The sequence below is a fragment of the Pagrus major genome, chromosome 4 (assembly GCF_040436345.1).
Source record: "Pagrus major chromosome 4, Pma_NU_1.0".
In the NCBI taxonomy this organism is placed as follows: domain Eukaryota; kingdom Metazoa; phylum Chordata; class Actinopteri; order Spariformes; family Sparidae; genus Pagrus; species Pagrus major.
In genome coordinates, this window is record NC_133218.1 from 28606279 (window position 1) to 28625532 (window position 19254).

Here is a 19254-nt window from a genome sequence, read left to right on the forward strand (position 1 = left end):
CTATTTACTTTGATGGGTATGTATTCAGTCATGATATTCATATATAGTTGATGCTCTAGAGAAATAATAATAGACCATCTCATACTGTATTGTATTGTATGCTTTCTTATAACCAGACATGTGGCTCAAGTCATTTGGTTCAAGTCTCAAGAATTAGCTACTAGTTACTTTGAGCACAGCAAGCTGCATCAGAGCCATTTTAAAAAGTTGAAGCCGTTTTAATAGAGGTATTTAACACTTATTTTTAATAAACTTAATAAAAACTTACAGTAGCTTTCGTTTATTTATCAGCAATCGGACAATAAAACACATAATCAGAAAAATACTGGGTGAATTCAAAAGCACACCTCGACATTATCATTTAACTGAAAGTGACTTTGTTTTTATTGGAGATCCGCTCTGTCACATGACGCCTGCTATCAACACTGTTGAGGAGACTGAATGCAGCTGACCGGGCAAAAACGGACCCAGGCCCACCTCTGGTTTACTGTACAGAGAGTGGTGCTGCAGTCACTGAGAGCTAATGGTGACTGGAAACTGACTGTAGATGTCAAGTTTGGTTTGACACTGTACTTTGGGCTTCAACTAAAAATCAGTGCCATTATTGATTATTCTGCTGATAATGTTCTTGATTATTCATGTAAATAGCAAAATATGCCTATCATGACTTCCTGGACCTCAGGGTGACGTCATCAATCTCCGTGTTTTGTCTCTAGTCCAAAACCAAAAGATACTAAATGAACCTTGAGGGGAGTTTGTTTTGTCAACTAACTGTTTCCAAGTTTAAGAGTGAACTTTCATTTTCAACAAGGATGAAGTCCACAAAGTGCTGAGTAACATGGCAATTGTTCTTCATGAATTAAACTCTCCCTTAATAAAAACGTGGGCCTATTTTCAGGAAGGAAGGAACAAAGTGAGGAAGGAACAAAGGAAGGAACCAGGGGAAAGGAAATGAAAGGAAAGGAAAGGAAAGAATAGGAAAGGAAAGGAAATGAGAGGAAGTGAAAGGAAAGGAAAGGAAAGGAAAAGGGAAAGGAAAGAATAGGAAAGAAGGGGAAAGGAAAGGAAAGGAAAGGAAGGAAAGGAAAGAATAGGAAAGAAGGGGAAATGAGAGGAAGTGAAAGGAAAGGAAAGAAAGGGAAAGAAGATTTAAGGAAAGAAAAGAAAAAAGGAAAGAAAGGGAAAGCAAAAGAAAGGAAAGGAAAGAAGGATAAGGGAAAGAAGAGTAAAAAGAAGAGTAAAGGAAAGGAAAGGAAAGGAAAGAAGACAGATGAGGAAAGGAAAGGGAAGGAAAGAAAAAGGAAAGAAAGGGAAAGCAAAAGAAAGGAAAGGAAAGAAGGATAAAGGAAAGGAAGGGAAAGGAAAGGAAAGGAAAGAAGAAGACAGATGAGGAGATGAAAGAAAAGGAAAATAAAAGAAAGTGATTGGACAGTAGAAAAAGAGAAGTTAACTAAAGCTTTTGTTTCCTCTTATTTAACCCGGTGTAAAGTGTCTCTGGCGCCCCCAGCGTCTCCTCGGAGCTCCTGCAGCTCCACGGCAGACAGTGAAATCATGTAGCATGATGATCACAGAGCCTCTCTCTCGGCTCGAAGACACACATAGCTGAAATTTTACAACAATCCTTCCCTACAGGGACTGTCCCCACCCCCTTTACTCGGCTTTAGCACAGAACCGCACGGCACGGCGCGGCACGGCTCGACTCGCTGCCAGCCCCGGCCCTCCTCCAGGGCTGCCTGAGCCGGTGTTTGATTGGATTAGAGTCGGGTAGCCTTTGCCCTCTCACCCCGCTGATGTTGGCTGGCTGCTTCCTGCTCCCTCCGCTCCCCCTGACCGACTGACGAAGCCGCACGGCGAAGCGCCCCGCACGGACACAGCCGACCGGGACGAGCCGCGACAGAAAGAAGCCGACCGCACCAGAGCCACGACGCACCGAGAGAGGCGGGCGGAAAAACGAGGCAGCCATGCGGAGGAAATCGAGGATATTGTTATGTTTTGCCGTGCTGTGGGTGCTGGGGATAGCCTACTACTTCTACTCGGGGACAGCGCTGAGTCGAAAGGTAGGGCTTCCGTTCCTCGACTGCTTTTTCGGGCTACACGGTCCGCCCCGTGTCGTGTGGACCTTTTTCTCCCAGGACAAAGCGAAGATGGAGCGGCGTGACTTGGCGCCGCTGTGCCTCTTTTTTTTTCCTGGGCTCTGATTAGCGGCTGCACCGATGCTGTGAGGAATGTGATAAAGGGGCCTGCTAGTATCAGTGGACAGGCATTGATTTGGTGGAGATGAGTGTGGACAAGGGCAGCAGGGTAGCGGGGGCTGGCCGGGCGGCGTGCACGGACCTCCCGCTGTGCCGGCGATCGCCTCTCCGTGGCAGCGGGAGCGAAGCACGTCCACACCGGGGAGGGACGCATGTTGTAATGTGGAGGCGCCGGTGAATGTGAGGGCAGAATTAAAGGTGAAAGCATGCAGAGGGGTTGTTATTAATATTAGGCTGCTGGCCTGGCTCACAGGGCCGGGGTAGGGTAGGGTGGGTGGTGGGTGGTGGTGGGGGGGGATTGCCTATAGAGCACGTCAGCACAAGCTGCTGCTCCGAGAAATGAGCAGAGATCAGGAAGTGTGCAGATTAAAGCCGGGTTAAAGCTCTGATTCAACATGCTGTAGTGATGTAATTGTTTTCTTTTTTTAAGCCGGCTTTAGACATTAGTTCATTTTTTTTTTCTCCACTGTGGGATCATCAACCTCTAGGTTCACTTTAACTGGACTGCTGTGACGCCCCATTTGTACCTGATATACATGCAACAAATCCTCTTATATTGTTCAGTTTGTGTTGAAACTGTGTGAGATTCAGCCTCATGTGTCTGATATTTTATTTATAAAATCAGAAACTACAGCTCAAACAAGTGATTTGACAATTGGCAGAGAGTGACTACTCAATTAAGTCATTTCTTGATCAATAATGTCCAACATTTGATGGCTCCACCTTCTCTAATGTGAGTTTGCTGCCTTTACTTTTATTAAATAATAGTCTAGCTGAACACCTTTGGGTCGTGGTCAGACAAAACAAGAAATGTGAAGGCGTCACCCATTTGTTTCATCAACGATTCATTGAGAAATGACTTGGTAGATGGCTCAATAATGAAAATGACTGTAAGTTGCAGCACTTTGAGTTACAACTCACAGTATGACTCAATACAGCTCAACAGCAAACCTCCAAAATGGCCATACAGTTGAATCAACACCTCTTGAGAACAGTGTGAACAAAAACTGAACATATGAATCTTCGTGATTGTCGGGTTAATGCAGGGCTGTGTGTAAGTTATTTCTTTGCCTTTTACTTTTCCTTACTTATTACGATTTTTACTGTGAAAGTCATGCCGTTGGTTTACAGCTCGTGGAGGCATGGATTCAATTCATTATATACCAGGCCTGTACATGCAATAGTATATCGTGCATGAACTGCGAGTTAGATATCCTTAAGGTGTTCACATGTGGAAGAAGACATTTTGCCACTGTACACACATATTCTTGGTTGTGTGTGTGTGTGTGTGTGTGTGTGTGTGTGTGTGTGTGTGTGTGTGTGTGTGTGTGTGTGTGTTAGGGAGAGAGACTGAGCACAGTCACTTTCTTGTGTTGGGGGAAACATCCTGCTCATGTGTATAGTGAGGGTGTGTATGTCTGCCAGTGTTAATATAGGCCAGTGTATCCTGCTGTGTGTATGAATGACGTGTGCACAGTACACTGCCTCTATTACCCCTCAGGACTTAGTGGCGTGCGTGTGTGTTTATGTGTGTGAACGTCCTGTGTGTATTCCACCTGTCTCTGGTCTCGTCCTATCTGTCTCTCTGTGTTTGCTTTGCTCCAGTCAACCAGAGCAGGCCTTTTACTTTTCCATTAGGCTGATAGCTCTCTCTCTCATCTGTGTGTGTGTGTGTGTGTGTGTGTGTGTGTGTGTGTGTGTATTTGAGGTTGTTAAGGGGGTCAAAGTGGTGCTCCCTTGATAAGTAACTTTCTCTGGAGTTGGATTGCAGGCAGCATTAATATGGAGCCTGGATGATCAGCCGCACCTGGCTGGTGTCTTTACACAGAGATTTAATCTGTTTAAACAAAGGTGCCGCTGCACAGTCAAGGTGTTGTTTTCCCATCGCATCCTCCTCCCCTCCCTTTTGAAGTGTCATCGCATTTAATAACTTCTTAGTGTGGTCAGGAAACCAACTTTGTAGCTGCGGTTTAGTGATGTTTTCAAAAGCACCCAAGGCTTACACATAAATAGACTCGATTTACTGCACTGAGGGCCCATGAAATAACAACCACTTGCTGGTGATTGATTGAGTCAAAATTTTGAATCGTTGTTTTGTTGTTGTTGTTGTTTTGTGTGGTTGCTACAACTAACGGTTATTTTCATTTTTGATTTATCTGCCGATTGTTTCAAGTTTTTGTTTAGTCTATTAAATGTGAAAGCGTTTTTTAATATGCTCATAAGTTCGGCGAGCCCAACAAGATGTTTTAAATAAGCTTGTTTCCAAAAACAAAAGAGAGGCTATTCAAAATTCAATGTCATAAAAGTGGAAAAACAGCAGATTTTTTCCTTCCCTTCAGTGTGTTATATAGGTTTTTTATGCATGTAAAAGCTCTTGAAAATTAAAAAAGCCGAAAGTCCGCGCCAACGGGAGCTCCTCTCTCCCACAGACAACACTGTTCCTGAAACGCCTCGTTATTAGTCCGGCCTTCAATTCTTGCGACATCAAACCACGACACCATGTCGCACATTTGCAAAATGTATGTCTATATACACAGTAGAAGTGAAGCTAATCGGAAGCTGGAAACACGAGTAGTAGTGCTGGGTCAGGCATGTTTGAGCCGACCAATCAGAGCAGACTGAGTATTCAGGAGGGGAGACGGCAGCTAAAACTTAGTGTTTCAGACAGAGGGGGAATACAGTGCTGCAGTACTGGACAGTATTTTTTTTAAAAAGCATGTAAACCTGTTCCAGTAGTAAAAAACCTAACCTAAAATAAAGTTACAAACCTGAAAATGAGCATAATATGTCTCCTTTAACAACTGAGAGGCTGGAACTGAAGAATGTTTAGAGGATTTCTCAACAATTTACCTAAACCATTAGTCCATTCAGTAAAAAGTTTTGGTTCCCAATTTTCTGTTGATCGGCTATTTGCTTAATCAACTAATAGTTTCAGTGCTGGTACGCTTCCCATCAAGTGTTTCCCTGCTGTTTTACCTTTTCATCATCCTTCTTCTCTTTGCAACAAGTAGGTGAATTGGAAAGGTTGCGAATTCAATTTTGTAATAATGTTGAAGCTGTTTCCAAATATAGACAAATGCTCCTCCTTGGGAGTTATGTTCAAAGCGTGATTCACAAGCTTGTACGTTCATTCATTCATTAGTCAGACTTGAGATAACTGCGACTTGCAGGTGTCTGGAGAGTGTTTAGCGCTCTGGAGAAAATCAGATCATTTTCAAAGGAACTATTCCAAGCTTCAAAAACTGAGGTTATTTATGTGCAGCACACATTTCAGCCAGCACTCCATCGGCCTCCTCTTACTGTTCACAGATAGCGCCTGCATCCAACATTACACCTCACAAAGCTACACGGTGTTGTGTCATCGCTGCATGAAGGCACTGTGGTGAATTCAGACTCCAGCAGCTTCGTGCCTGCCAGCCTGAGTAGGACTCACACTATCATGGCAGCTAAATCAAATGCCCACTCCTGAATAATCTGAAGAATGGTGTCTCTGCCAGGGGAATTAGTTCAACTTACTTCTCGGGCTCACCCATGATACTGTGGCTTTTAAGATCAAAGCGCTCACCAAACAGCATTTCTATTATCAGTTCCCAAATACCCTATTTGGAAAAGTGTCCCTCTTGTTAGAGTCTTTATGCCGGTTTAAAGACAGTTTTTGAGCACAGTATCCGTGCCTGTAAGCGATCACATTTTCATCTGCTAAAATGTCAGAAACGTTGCCATTTATTACAAATTCCTTGTGAGCTTTTTTTGGTCTGGCAATAAAAAAAGTGACTGAAATGTCACCATGTGTCTCATAGGTCGAGAGCAAACCTTTGGAGAAAATGTTCCTCATATCTTCAGTCATAAATTCAGATGTGTCACTGTGGATGTTTGTCTTTCTTTTATTAGTGTACACAGCGATACTGAGCATCTTGAGCATTTCTCAGGTTTACTGTCCTGAGTACACTGTTTTAGGGCCCTGACACATGAGGCTGAGGTCCACCATTAGCCAGTTTCTGGGCCGTTGATGAGCGTCTGTGGCCTTAGGTTTTGCTGTAGCTTCTTTGCCAGTTCCAGATATGATCTGGATAATGGGTGCCTTTTTATTAGCGAGATACGTGTGAAAATGATGGCAAATGCTGCGAGCAAGTTGGCCGTCAGCTGTAGTCTTTGTGGTGTGTTCAAGTGCAACTTTTTGGCCGAGACACAGGCAATGCAATAGTCGGCCTTTGTCACTATGACTTCTTTGATGTGGGTATGGTGTGTCTTGGCCCTTACATTGTAAAATGAGAGGAGGTGAGACTTGTGTACCAATCAACAGCGTGTAACCTCATCTTGGTGGTTCTAAAACTGAGGAAGTTTAGATGAGCTCGATCATTGATGTTGTAAATTATGGAAAATCAAAGAAATGTGGATAATGTAGAAATATAATGATATAGTTGTCATGCTTAAGGCCCATGGTTTCTTATAAAACCATTAATATTATCTGTCTCTTGGCATCTTTCTGCAGTCTTATGATATATGTGAGTAATGTATTCCTGCAGTGTGTAGATGAGGAGCTGAAGGGGAAGTTTCCACCTCCTTCCCTCTTCCATACACATGAATACTCAGTACATGCAGAATGACAAGAGAGCTTTGGGAGACAGCGAGCAGCTCACCTTAGTACAAACGTGTATCTGTAAGTGCATTGTTGTTCACAGGAGGATAATGTTGCAAACATGAGGCTGTCGGCTCACCAGGATGCCCATTAAACTCTTCCTTGTTGGACAGACCTCAGAGGGTTTTTCCTGCCAGCTCTTGAGAAACCAACGTCCCACTGTTGAGTCTACTTGCCTGCTAATCAGCGGTGTGAGAGGGGAGCTAAGTGGCAGATAGAGGAGGGTGGCACTGAACCAACACAGACTTTATTAACAGAGTTATCAGCTGTTTGAGTAAAGCTGCAGACTGACGGTAATTGGATTTTATCAAAGGGGTAAACTAAGTTTGACGTGTGTGGCATGTTTTAAGATATAACACGTCTCTCTTGTGGTTCTCATATGGATCGGCACAAATGCATTTGTTCGTATAATATCCTTCAAACACTGTATTTACTTTGCCAGAGACTTGGGCAGAGGGAAGTATGAATCACATACACATGTGGTAAACACAGTCGTGCCAGAGTGACTCATGCACACATTGTCCACTGTTGATATGGAGCTCAGCTCTCACCCAAAGGTGGATCACAGTATTGAATTGCAAGTATTTTTCAGTGTGTTATGATTAGCCAGAGGTTTGGATTAGTTTCTAGTTGGTGTCAGAAGTGAGTTCAGCGCTTTTCTTCGAGCAAACTGTGGAGAGGAGAGGAGCGCACATGAATCCGATCAGCAGGGACTCTGAGAGGTTTTAATGCTGGCTTGAGTGAAGTTACGGTCTCTGTTATCTGCAGCTCTAGGCGCTCAGCTCCTGCCTGTCTGTGCATGCCTCAAATTTTCGGCTTTATCAATACATCTGTCTGTCATAGTATAAAGTGTAGCTTCACTGGCTCTGAGCACTTTGCTATTTTAAAGTGGAAAATGTTTGGAAAATGGGGCACTTGCACATCACACTGTCAGTGAGGGTGAAGATGATGATGGTAGTGGCAAATGGACTATATTTGTACAGCGCTTTTCTGGTCTTACCAACCTCTCAAGGCGCTTTATATACAAGTCGGCATTCACACACACACAATCACACACTTGTGGTGGAGGCTACCATGCAAGATGCCACCTGCTCATCGGGACCAATAACCTTTTATACACACCGATGGAAGAGCCACTGAGAGCAAAGTGGGCTTCGGTATCATGCCCAAGCTCACACAGCTCACACAGAACCTACAGTGTATCTATAGTCTTTACAGGCAAATCTTTGCTATATATGTATGGCTTTCTACACACACACACACACACACACACACACACACACTGCTTTCCTCGTAACACTGATTACATCTGTAAGAGTTCCTGTTGCCGTCTCAGTCCAGAACAATCATCAAGCCAAAAGACTTGTGGCTTCAAAACCACTTGAGGCCTCAGCGGTTCAATATGTTTATATTACCAGAATACATTGTGATTTCAGCCAGGGAGCAGATCCATTGTTGCTAACTAACTAAATGCAGCACCACAGAGCAAACACTGAATCGATGAAAGGCTCAAATTAAGCTGGGCATCCCCGAGTACTGAATCCTTCTCCTATATCCAGTTTTTGTTTGAAGTATTGATGTGTGTGTTTGAGTGTGTTCCTTTCAAGTAATGATCACCCCTCACAAACGCTTCACTGTTTCACAGTGTAAATAGAGATACAAAAGAAGAAGTCACCGGTGTCTTTCAAGGATTTATCTTCAGTCGGTTTTATTCGATAAACAACACAAGAAACTGCGTCACAGTCACATTAGAGTTACACAACTTCATAGCTGGGAGTCCCAGGAGAGAGACAGTGTTGTTCTGCTTAAACGACTCCACCTGTGTGTGTGTTGCTTAAGGGACATTTGACCGTGCATGGGAAATGAAAGAAGAAGCTGTTACTGTTTCGTCTTGCCCTTCTTGTGGCCCTTTTCCACACACATGTGCTGACTTGGCTTGACTGGTTTTGACCTGGTCAGACCAGCGCGTCAGGGATTCGCATCACCATTACAACAGGTGTGTCTTTAACTGATGATGCACTTGTCTTGAGTCGACGATGTCGAAGAGCAGGGGGATGATCTAGGCTGCGACTGCAGATGAGAGGAGCAGCTGTAAAATGAAGTGTTTTTCCATTAGACAGCACGACAGGTTAAAGAAGTTGTTTACCTGTTGGAGGTGAGCTGTTTGCAGATCCTGTTGTCTGCAGCTCTTTGGCAAACATATCACTGTGGCTGTTTCTGCTTGTACTTTTCCTCCCTGCAGCATTATTGAAGAGGCTTTCCCAGGTGATGTCGTGTTTGCTAAACCACTTTTCCGTGCAGAGATTGTCCAATCATAGCTTAGCAACTTTAAATACTGTCCTGTCAAGCTTTAGATCATTTCAAACGTTGAAACTCTGCACGGGGCTGAATTAAGAATGATGCTCTGCATTTAAACGGCTTTGAGAACGGCTTTAAGGGTCATGTCTTTTTTTTTTTTTTAGCCTCTCCAAAATCACAAACATGAGAGCAAAATGTCAGGAATGGATTAAACTGACTTTTGCTGCTCTAACGTAAGATGCAGTTGCTAGCATGTTTGGCTAACTACCTATAGTAGTATCACAAAAAATTATTTTCAAGGCCATGATGCATTTCATGCTACATCATTGTGCGGTTACATTAAGCTGGTCCTGGATGCTATATCAGTGTGTAGGTTAACGCTAGCCACTGTGTCCTGCTCTTTATTGGATTGAGGGAGGTTTACACTCAAGCAACCCCAGCCAAACTTGTTATCCATTATAGCATTAGTCTTTATCCCCAAAGCCTTTTTTCTTCTAACGTGGGTGACTGTTTGAAAACATGATCATTGATAACCGTTGTCTTGTTTGTCTGATTATGTAAGCTAAGCTAAGCCAAACATGGTTATGTTATCGACCTGACCTCACATTTTTCCTTATCATACTTATAATAGGCTGTTATGACCCGGCTCAGGAGGTCATGGGGTTTGGGATCTGTGTGTGTCACCAGCTGCTAAGTCGTCAAGTCTTCCCGCTAAACTTTTTGTCCCAACTGTGGTGGATTAGTCAGCCCCAGTGTGTTCATTTTCTATGCTAACTTTGGGTTTTCCATCAGTGCCTGTTTCTGTGTTGCTCTTTCTCGCTCCCTCTTAATTTGCTCTGAAGTTCTGGTTGCTAAGCTGTGCGGAGGGTGTTGTAAGGTGCAAAAAAAGGCATGCACAGGCAATGCAAGGCAACATACTTAACCAAACTAATGGGTGCTTGTAGGGAAAAGGGAGACAGAGCTACACTGCAGCCAGGTGTAAATAATCTGGGAACATACCGAGGCCCTTGGGCGTTCCAGGTTAGCAGAGACCCAGGTGAATCACCCAGCAAACACAAGATGACATCACATAGGCCTACCAAGGCGATGTGACTATGACCTGCAGTGCAAGAACGATGCTGCTCTTTTATTTCCATGTTCCCTACATGGATCATCAACTGGTGAAGACTCCGAGGACCCTTTGCCTGGGACATGTAGCTTTAGCCTCAGTTTTTAGCGCAGTGTCACATGTAACCATCAAATGCTTTTTTATGACCATTTTACAGGGTTTATGTTTACAACAAGTCAGCTATAGCCACTAAAAAATCAGCCGCAGACGGTGGTTTCAACCATCTCACGGAGCCGACATTCGCTTCATTAGCGAGCTCGCTACAGCTGATAAAATCTGCCACATAAACTGGAAGTGCCTCTTTTTAAAATGAATGACCCATTGTTTCAAAAATTACTAAACTTGAGTGGTAAATCTTCCACAGATATCCCTGTAGGGAGCGTTTACGTGCCATGCAAGACTGGAAAGCTTGACTAACGGGGCCAGGACTTGGCAAATGGTCAATTAAACCACTTACTGTATTTTATGCCCTACAAAAAGGACAAAGATAGAGCAGTTGATGACGGAAAGATGAAGAAAGAGTGATGAGACAGGGGAAAACGGTAGTAAAAAAGCGCAACTGGATCCAAAACAGGAGACTGGTTGGTTGTGTTGGTTTGGCAGCCTTCGTTTCCACCAGTCAGAGGGAGTTAGTCCGACCTGCCAGCCCGGAAACCCAATGTATGACTGGCTGCGCTGAACAGACAAACATCTGTGGAGATACTAGGAGATGAAGAAAGTGAGGCCGTGCCAAGAAGACAAAAAAGCAAGTTGATGGCACCATGAAAGTAGGTGGTTTAAAGAGCATGTTTCTGCTCGCAGTTCCACTACATCCTCAACTGATTTCTATTTCCTTCATTTATTCTTCGTCTCATTGTATCCACCCCTCACAATCATTGGTGGGTTTGTTGTGGTTAAACACAACAGCATGTTGCGCTGTGTGCGCTCAAAACGGGATCATTTTCTTAAGATGATTTTCTTCCTTGGCAGACAACGAGCACTCATGGAAAAGTTGAAAGGAATGAGGATATCCATTGTTCATGGGACGGGTGCTGAGATGAGAGCTTTGCAAAGATCTGTTTTTTATTCAAACATAAAGAGAAAACCCCTCTTTTATTCAATTTATCGCTGAGAGGCAAGCTGCTGTAGCTGTGTTAAGACATTGAGGTTGGTCAGGTCAGCAGTAATCTGAGCCCCGTTATCAGGGTAAACTATTCAAATGGGCCTGATAGGGAGCGCAGGTGGCTAGGATGGTTTGCCTGTGCCCTATTTGTGGGAAGGGCATTCAAATCACGAAAGAAATGACATATGATAAAAGTATTACATGTCCAACAACCACCCATGACTTTCAGCTGCTGCACTTCCAGTTGCTGCTGGACTGTGTAAATGGGACTGATGCTTTCTGTATTTTGTGTGACTGGAGTTATGAAAGAGGATTTGCCAAATTTTTGAGAATAAATAATAACAGAATGAAGAAAAATATTCTTTTCAAATGCTTTGCTTTTTGCTTTTTCTCTTTTGAGGTAGCTGCACTTGCAAACCAACTGAAATGTCTAGATTGTCAACCACTTGAAGGACAACATGCTGCACTTACATTATGCCAGATGACTCCGGGAAGCTGTGTGAGTGAAAATTAGGAGAAAGCTCTACCAATCAACAAAAAGTAAAGATAGTTGTTTGTGTCGTTGAATTGCCTTTATCCGTATTCCGTATTTATAATTCCAAGCAAATATAAGACAATCAGTTTTTTGAAGGATATAAAATCTCTGTCTAGACCTTCCATCTGCCCCTCTCAGCTGTTTGCTGCCGACTTGCAAAACAAATCTAACACAGGGCAGATTGAAGTACATGCACACATGGATCCTGGCCACCCACGTCATCCTCATCCTGAAACATTCACAGTAGACGGGTGCTGATCTGTTACATTTGGGTCACAGGATCCTGATGCTGATGTCGTGCATCAGCTTCGACCGTAAATGAACTGCAGATCGGCGTTTACTCTTTTCTGAGCAGAACCTAGAAAATTAATCAGAAGAAATAATCAGAACTTCTTGTGAAATAGTTATTGTCCAATCATGGCTTCTCATTTATTGATTTATTAATCAGTCTGTGAGAGAAGGGATGGATTGAGCTCTGTCCATTAGATGTGTTGTGTGGAGAACAGCTTAAATGGCAGTACAGAAGAGGCCCCTCTGTGTTGAATCTCAGTAACTGATTTTTAAAATGGAAGAAATGTCCAAATAATGTCTGGCCATCTGCCAAAGTGGTGGGTAGATAGTTTTTTCAAGACTGATCTGGTGGGAGGTGTTAATTTTTTCACCCTGCAATCACATCAAAGCCATTCAATAATGAACCGGCATTTGTTTTCGGCTACTCAATAACTGCATACTCTGTGTGTGTTGATAACCGGCTACTGGTGATGTAAGTCGTCCTACAGATCTTTCTTCAATTGACTCTTATGGTTTAATCTGTGCGTTTTCTTAATGTTTTTATTGTCTTTTTGTTATTTAATCTTGGTTCTGACAATGAGGGAATTCAGACCTGGAATTAACACCCGTCCTAAGTGATCCAATCACAACCACTTGGGATCCGATCTCACTTCCCCACTCCGTGTGCAAATTAACACTTACATCACTGGAACACACGGACACAATGTTTTTTTACACAAAGTAAAAAATCTCCTCATGGATTACATTTAGCGAATCTACAAGAAGGCCCTAATAGTTAAGAACGTGTTGTAAACAGAGGATTTAGGGGAAGTTGCGCATATTAGTTACTGTTTACTATTTTTGTCAAATTTGACATGTTTATTGTCAATAAAATGTTTTTATTTCATAAATTTAGTGTTAACGATGAAATCTGTTCAAACAGCTGTTGGGAAGACAGGCTGGTACAGCTGCGTGTCGACAAACTGCCACTTTTTCCAAGAAACGAAACAACTTAATGTTTTGCATTTAATGCCGAGTTTACAAGAAGGCTCACATAATTTCGAATTTGCCGTGGTAATTTGGCAAAGCGTGTGAAGATTCTCCTCTTGCAACAACTCTCAAATTGCACAATTTATTAAGGAAGTCTGGAGATATTGCAGTTACTCTTCAATGTTTAGTTGAAACAGATGGCGTGTTTACAAACATCTGCTGCTATCGTTGGCAGTTTGGCCGGAGCAGCCAAAAAAAGTCATTCACGTTACAATGAATCATATGAAAATCAGACGGTGTGTAATCTGCTCTGCCTATTGTTGTGGCATCTTCTTCATGTTGTTTCGCGGAGGAAGTTGGCTGAGTTGGCAGTCCTTCAGTGTGACACAGGACACATCTGTATACGCACTGCTAAAAGAATGAACTCTTCTGAACGTGGTCAGAGTGATCAGCTCTCAAATGCGTCTTCAATCCGTATTGGGGATATTCACTCCAGTGATCACCAGCCAGTGCACTTCTGACTCCAGGCTCTAATGTCAGCCTGTTACGATGATAAGCAAGGCTTTCTTCTCATGCCATGTCACCAATTGCACGGGGGGGAGAAGATTCACATACGTATAACCAATTTCTTCGCAGACAGTAGCCTCAATAGACCACAGTGCAGTGCAGTCATAAGACATGACATTTATGTAAGTGCAACCTGCAGTTGACTGCTGCTGACATGCTGCCTGGAGGTTGCCTACAGGAACTCTGGGACGTGTAGGAAATATGCAGCTCCAGTAAAGTAGAAATGTAGATTTAGGAAAATATGTCACAAAAAGGCAAATAGCAACACATAATATCTAAAACACTACTTCCTGTAATGAGTAGATTTGACTGGTTGAACTGATTTAAGGCCTACATAGGTGTCCTGAAATGACAGAGCCTTACTGCTGCTACTCATGTCCTCCCCACGCTTGTAAACCCCACACACTGTCAGAGATACTGCTGTTGTGCTCAAAATGAACACACCACAACACACATAAAACGGTCCAAAGTCCACAGTAAAGCCTGTAAGGTTATGGTCAATGCTAGTAAAGAAGAGCTTACAGTGTCTTTTTACTGTATGTTGAAATTGGTTTTAGGAAGCAAAGGCGCTGACTCGGCTCTACAGGCTTCTAGGTTTCGAGAAGGAAGAACATTAACGACAAGAGCGAATGACTGATTGGCTGCTTGAATAACATGCTGACTGTCTAAAGTCAGACTCTGTAAACTGAAGTGAGCTTATCTATCTGTTGGAGACTCTTTTGCTAGTTTATGAAGAGTCATGACACAATAGATGAAAGTGGATTAAAGGAATAATTACAGAGCCTTGGTATGTGTGTGCGTGCGTGAGTTTGTCTTTGACCACATTTCCTGTGGGCTCGTGTTTCCTCTCAGGGACACGTCAGCAGACTTAGGAGGTTTGTGTCTCGGTTGTCTTCTGTTTCTAAACCAAATTACACAATTTAGTGAGACAAAAAAACATTTTTCCCGCTCATCCCTTCAAGATAAGTTGCTGTGCCTGACCCAGTTGCCTCAAAAAAGCAGTCAAAAGGTAGCTTGAATGCAGCATGAATAGGAGCCATCTGTCCAAGTGGTGGAAATTCTGAAGGAAACCGCCTGAAAATCGTATCATTTACAGAAAAAGGGGAAAAAAAAGACTCCTGAGACCGCATAGCAAGTCTGGTGTAAGAACAGACTTCTGTATGGCATATTCCTCTGGTGACAGGAGGCTCGGATGGCGGTTCTGTAAAAATAGACACATGCATTTATACGTTTGACTTGATTGTAAAGTATGCCGGTTTTAACATAAACCCTCCATTTTAACATACACGCAGGCCAAGGCCCCTATCAGCAAGGGTTTATGTGTAATGCATCTCCTCAACGCCACACTAGTTCTGCTGCTTCGGGACTATACAGCCTGCGCCAGTTGTAATTGTATGAGTTTGTGTACAGTGATTTATGGTAGGAAATTCTTCGCTACTCCAAATAAGCCGGTGTACCCGTGAGTTCAAGTCAGGATTACCAGCGCTGCCCGCAAACCGTTTTTTTTGCAGCTCAGTGGCAAACAGATTTGAGGCTCCCTTCTTTACTGTAACGGCATCATTTGCAACACATCCTCATACATAAACAACTGAATAGGTCGATTGTCAGTGTCTCTTGTCATGGTCGCAGTTTGGTCAATGTGGTTGTTTTTCTGGCCAGTCGTTTGTTAAGGAGAGCCACTGAGGTATTTCCCTGTACATTTGTTCGTTTGTCTGTTCTTCGTTAGCTTGTCTGGCTAACCAGCTTGTTAGTTAACTCAACTCTTCGTTACTTACAATTTGAATTTATGCTGCATTATTTTTGGTGGTTAAGGTTACATACAAAAGCCCACAATAGCACTGTGTAGTATTTTCTCTGCTGTGTGGGAGCGGCTCTAATATATTATTTCTGAGTTCAGGCTAACATTAGCGGCCCCTTGGAGTTTACTCTCCACCAACCACACTCTTTGTATGAAATAGCATTATGTTCTTCAAACACATTGATTAATAATCTAAAAGCCTTTTCTCTTTGAAATATATCAATAATTCAGCATCAATCTTACCTCTTTAGCCCATTGCTTGTCCAAGTTATCATACTCATAACACTAGGGATACTTACCTTTAAACTGACTGCTGTTTCTTTATTTCAGTGTCTTCTAGTGACATTTTATTTTATTTCAGCCACCAAAAATCGACAGTTGTAGCAGACTAGAAATGAGCAGTCTGCTTCTGTCCACCTGTCTGAAGTCAAACGCCCACTGTTTTGAACATTTCTCAACATTTCAAATGACATTTCTGTAATTCTGCAACGGTTGGAGAAATGTCGTTAAGTTTGACACGCGTAGACCTTACAGTAAGATGGATGGAGCTTAATGAATGGCCAGTTCTCCCAATATGATCTTAAAGATGGCTTTGACTCAGTGTGTGTGTGTGTGTGTGAGTGATTGTGTGATTGTCTGTGTCTGTGTTTAGCGATGCGTGTTCCCCTGACTCAGGCTATATTTCAGTGTGCGATGATGTTTAACTCTCCAGTTCCTCTCCAACAGACCATATGGTAATGCACTCACGTCCCTCTGTCTCTCCCACCCTCTCTCTTCCTGCTATATTTGCTTTCTTTGTGTTTCTGTCTTGCGAAAAATATGCTTTTGTCTGTTCTCGTGCATGCTTGCTTACCATCTATCTTAGATACTCTTATTTAGTTTGTTTGTTCTTTTGAAGTAGGGCAGATGTTCAGTCGGTCACCCTGGGAGCCAATTATGGAAACACAAAATCGTCATGTACTGTCCTACTTTGCGCTCTAACTCGCAGCTTTAGAGAACTCCTATAAAAACAGAGTTTCAGAGTATTCTCAGCTCTCGGGCCAGAAGGCCTTATGCCTCTTTCTGTGTGTTTCTGCCTTAAAAGGTAGGTTTGATTTATCTGTGCTTTTAAGCTCGGTGGGGGTGGAGCAGATGTGATTGTGTCAGACCCCGTCAAGTCGGTGCTAAGAATAGCTAGAGCCATCTTACACCTTAGCTTGGCTTGGTTTGAAATGGGTTGTTTTATGCTCTCTGTGCCGCGTGTTATTATGCTCTGGAGTCCGACGTCATTTTGGAGATGAGGCCAAGACTGGTGCTAACATACAGACGCAGGTATGGCCAGCTGAGGCCAGACTTTGGAAGGAGGAGGAGTACTTGTGCTGTGGAAGGTATACTCTTCTCTGTCTGCGCACTAACAATATAGTAGCCGAAAAGTTTCAGACGTTCTCACAGGTCTGAGTTCACCATCCCACCCCGCCATAAATAATTGATCCAACAGTGTGTAAGATCTGGCTGTGTGCACAGCTCATGTCAGCTGCCTGATTAAAATGTATGAACACAACTAAATGAAATTACACTTCGAAAACTATAATGCGGGATTGAGATAAATTGTGGCACCAGGGAATTTGTATTCTGGTTGGACTGATGTCTTTGCTGTTTCTGTTGTTGGCAGATTGCTGAGCTTTCTCTCCATTACTCACTGTTCTCGCCGTTCCTAAAAGAGCAGCACTATAGAAATGAAATCAGAAATAGTCTGTTTACACACTGCAACACGGTCAATTCACTGAATAACTCTGCGGACCCTTCCTATATGGCCATAGCACTGTATCCTCTCTCAGTTACTATAGATCGTTTCTTCTTGCAAATGAGCATTGGCGAGAAAAACGTGTCAACAAGGGAAATATACCACAAGCATGCAGCCCAGAGGACACATTTAAAATGCATTGGTGAGTAGTTGCAGGTGATGGTGATGGTGTATGGGGGGGTGGAGAGAAAACCCGTGTTGAATTTTTAATCAGTTGGGCCACTGAAAATTGAACACTGTGGCGATCCAGGCGAGCGAGCATTATTGTCATTCTGTGACAAAACTTCAGTTACTTCAGCTGTGTTGTTGGCGAGTTTTCAGCTCAAATTCCACAATGATAGGATCAAGACAAAACAAACATGACATGAGAAGACGAGAAATGTGATGAGGGAGTATGCTCAAGTTCTGTTAGACCGGTGCAGATAAAGAAAAGTCAAGTGAAGGAGGTATTTTTTGAGTGGTGATGACAAGGCTGGTGCTTTTAAAGCTGCTGTAAGCGTTGCCGTTTTGTAATCCCCCCCCCCCCTCCTCTAAATCACCACTTGCATGTTTCACGTTTACCAGAACAGGAGGATCCTGCTCCTTGTGTCTTCACAAGCAGACAGGACCACCTCTTTATGGAGTTCTCTGTCCTGATTGGATAAAGTGGGCCGGGATACCTGAAAATGTCTCTTTTACTGCATTAACAGGGGGAGGAGAGACGTGTGTTACTGAGCAAACACTCTTCAACAGTGATTTCTGTTGAAATACAGAGCTATTTAACACTTTTTTTCAACAAAATCTTTATCGGCTTTTGTTCAATATAACACTTACAGCAGTCGTAACTGAACAAAATAGACGTCATAGATGTAACGTGATGTTAGGGACCCTTTCAGCAGCCTAAACGTACACACCCCTAGACCCAGTTCTTAAAAATGGCTTGATTAAGGTCTGTAATATGTCACAGTCTGGTTACTGAAACTATAGGTCATAACTCAAATGAGACGCACGCCTTTCCCCGGGGAGAGCCGCATGATGAGAGCAGCAATTTGTTTCAAAGGGCCTGTATCCCATTACGGAAGAAAAAAAAAAAAAACTCCTTTGTGTGCCATAAAAGTTGCAGAACGAGAGTTGGAGTGTGTAATTAGCCTTTATCAAAGGTCTTACATCTGGTCCCTTTCAGCCTGTTCAACATATCTGTGAATTTTAACATAATACAAGCTGAGACGGTGTCACGATCCTGCAGTGATAAGACTGAAAGGCTGCATGCTCTCACTGTCGGAACACACACAGGAAACATGACCACACACACTCATCAGCGGGGGCCCATCGGGACCAGATGTGTTAATGATGCACAAAAACTGGTGTTCGCTGTAAGGAATGGGCCAGCGCCGTGAGAGAAGGCTACCTCTGCGGAGTCACAACGTTCAGTTCACTCATCCTGGTTATTACGGCTCAGCCTGTGAGAAGTTTTGTCATGTCTGCTTTGGCTCTCGAGGAGCCTTCTCAAGGCTGAGAAACTAACCTGATGATGTCAAAGATAGACACTGGGCGTGTGGAGTTTGAAAGATGGTGTGTGTTTACCAGACTGGAAGGGTCTAATGAAAGATGGGTTTGAGTTGCATCATGGTAATTGTAGTAATTAGTGATTTTGTAGCTTGAGGCATATTAGGAAGTATGTCGAGGTGTCTCTGCTGCTTTGATTTTAACCATTTCCTGTTTTACTAGTTGCCCAGATGTGTCAACATTGCTACAGAGAGGTGAGGGAAGGATTTTGGTTGATTTTTTTTAAAAACATGATAAATTGCCCTCTAAGTTGCCCTTCCAGTGGAAAAAAAACATGGTGAAGTCCCCTCTCTTCACTTTAAATATATTTCTGTGCGCTGGTGCCCCCCCACATACATGTGGTGCCCTTGTTATTTTTTTCACCCCT

General features: G+C 43.1%; 1 protein-coding gene across 2 annotated transcripts in view; it reads left to right on the plus strand.

Annotated features, from left to right (window-relative positions):
- Positions 1–1567: 1567 nt before the first annotated feature.
- Positions 1568–19254, plus strand: part of galnt2 (UDP-N-acetyl-alpha-D-galactosamine:polypeptide N-acetylgalactosaminyltransferase 2) — a 53431-nt gene continuing 35744 nt past the window's right edge. The window contains exon 1 of one of the 2 annotated variants that reach the window (XM_073464330.1): positions 1568–2057. In XM_073464330.1, coding sequence (XP_073320431.1) covers positions 1962–2057 — 96 coding nt within the window. In that variant the 5' untranslated portion in view covers positions 1568–1961. The remainder of the gene's footprint in view (positions 2058–19254) is intronic. The other variant, XM_073464331.1, reaches the window with a different exon arrangement.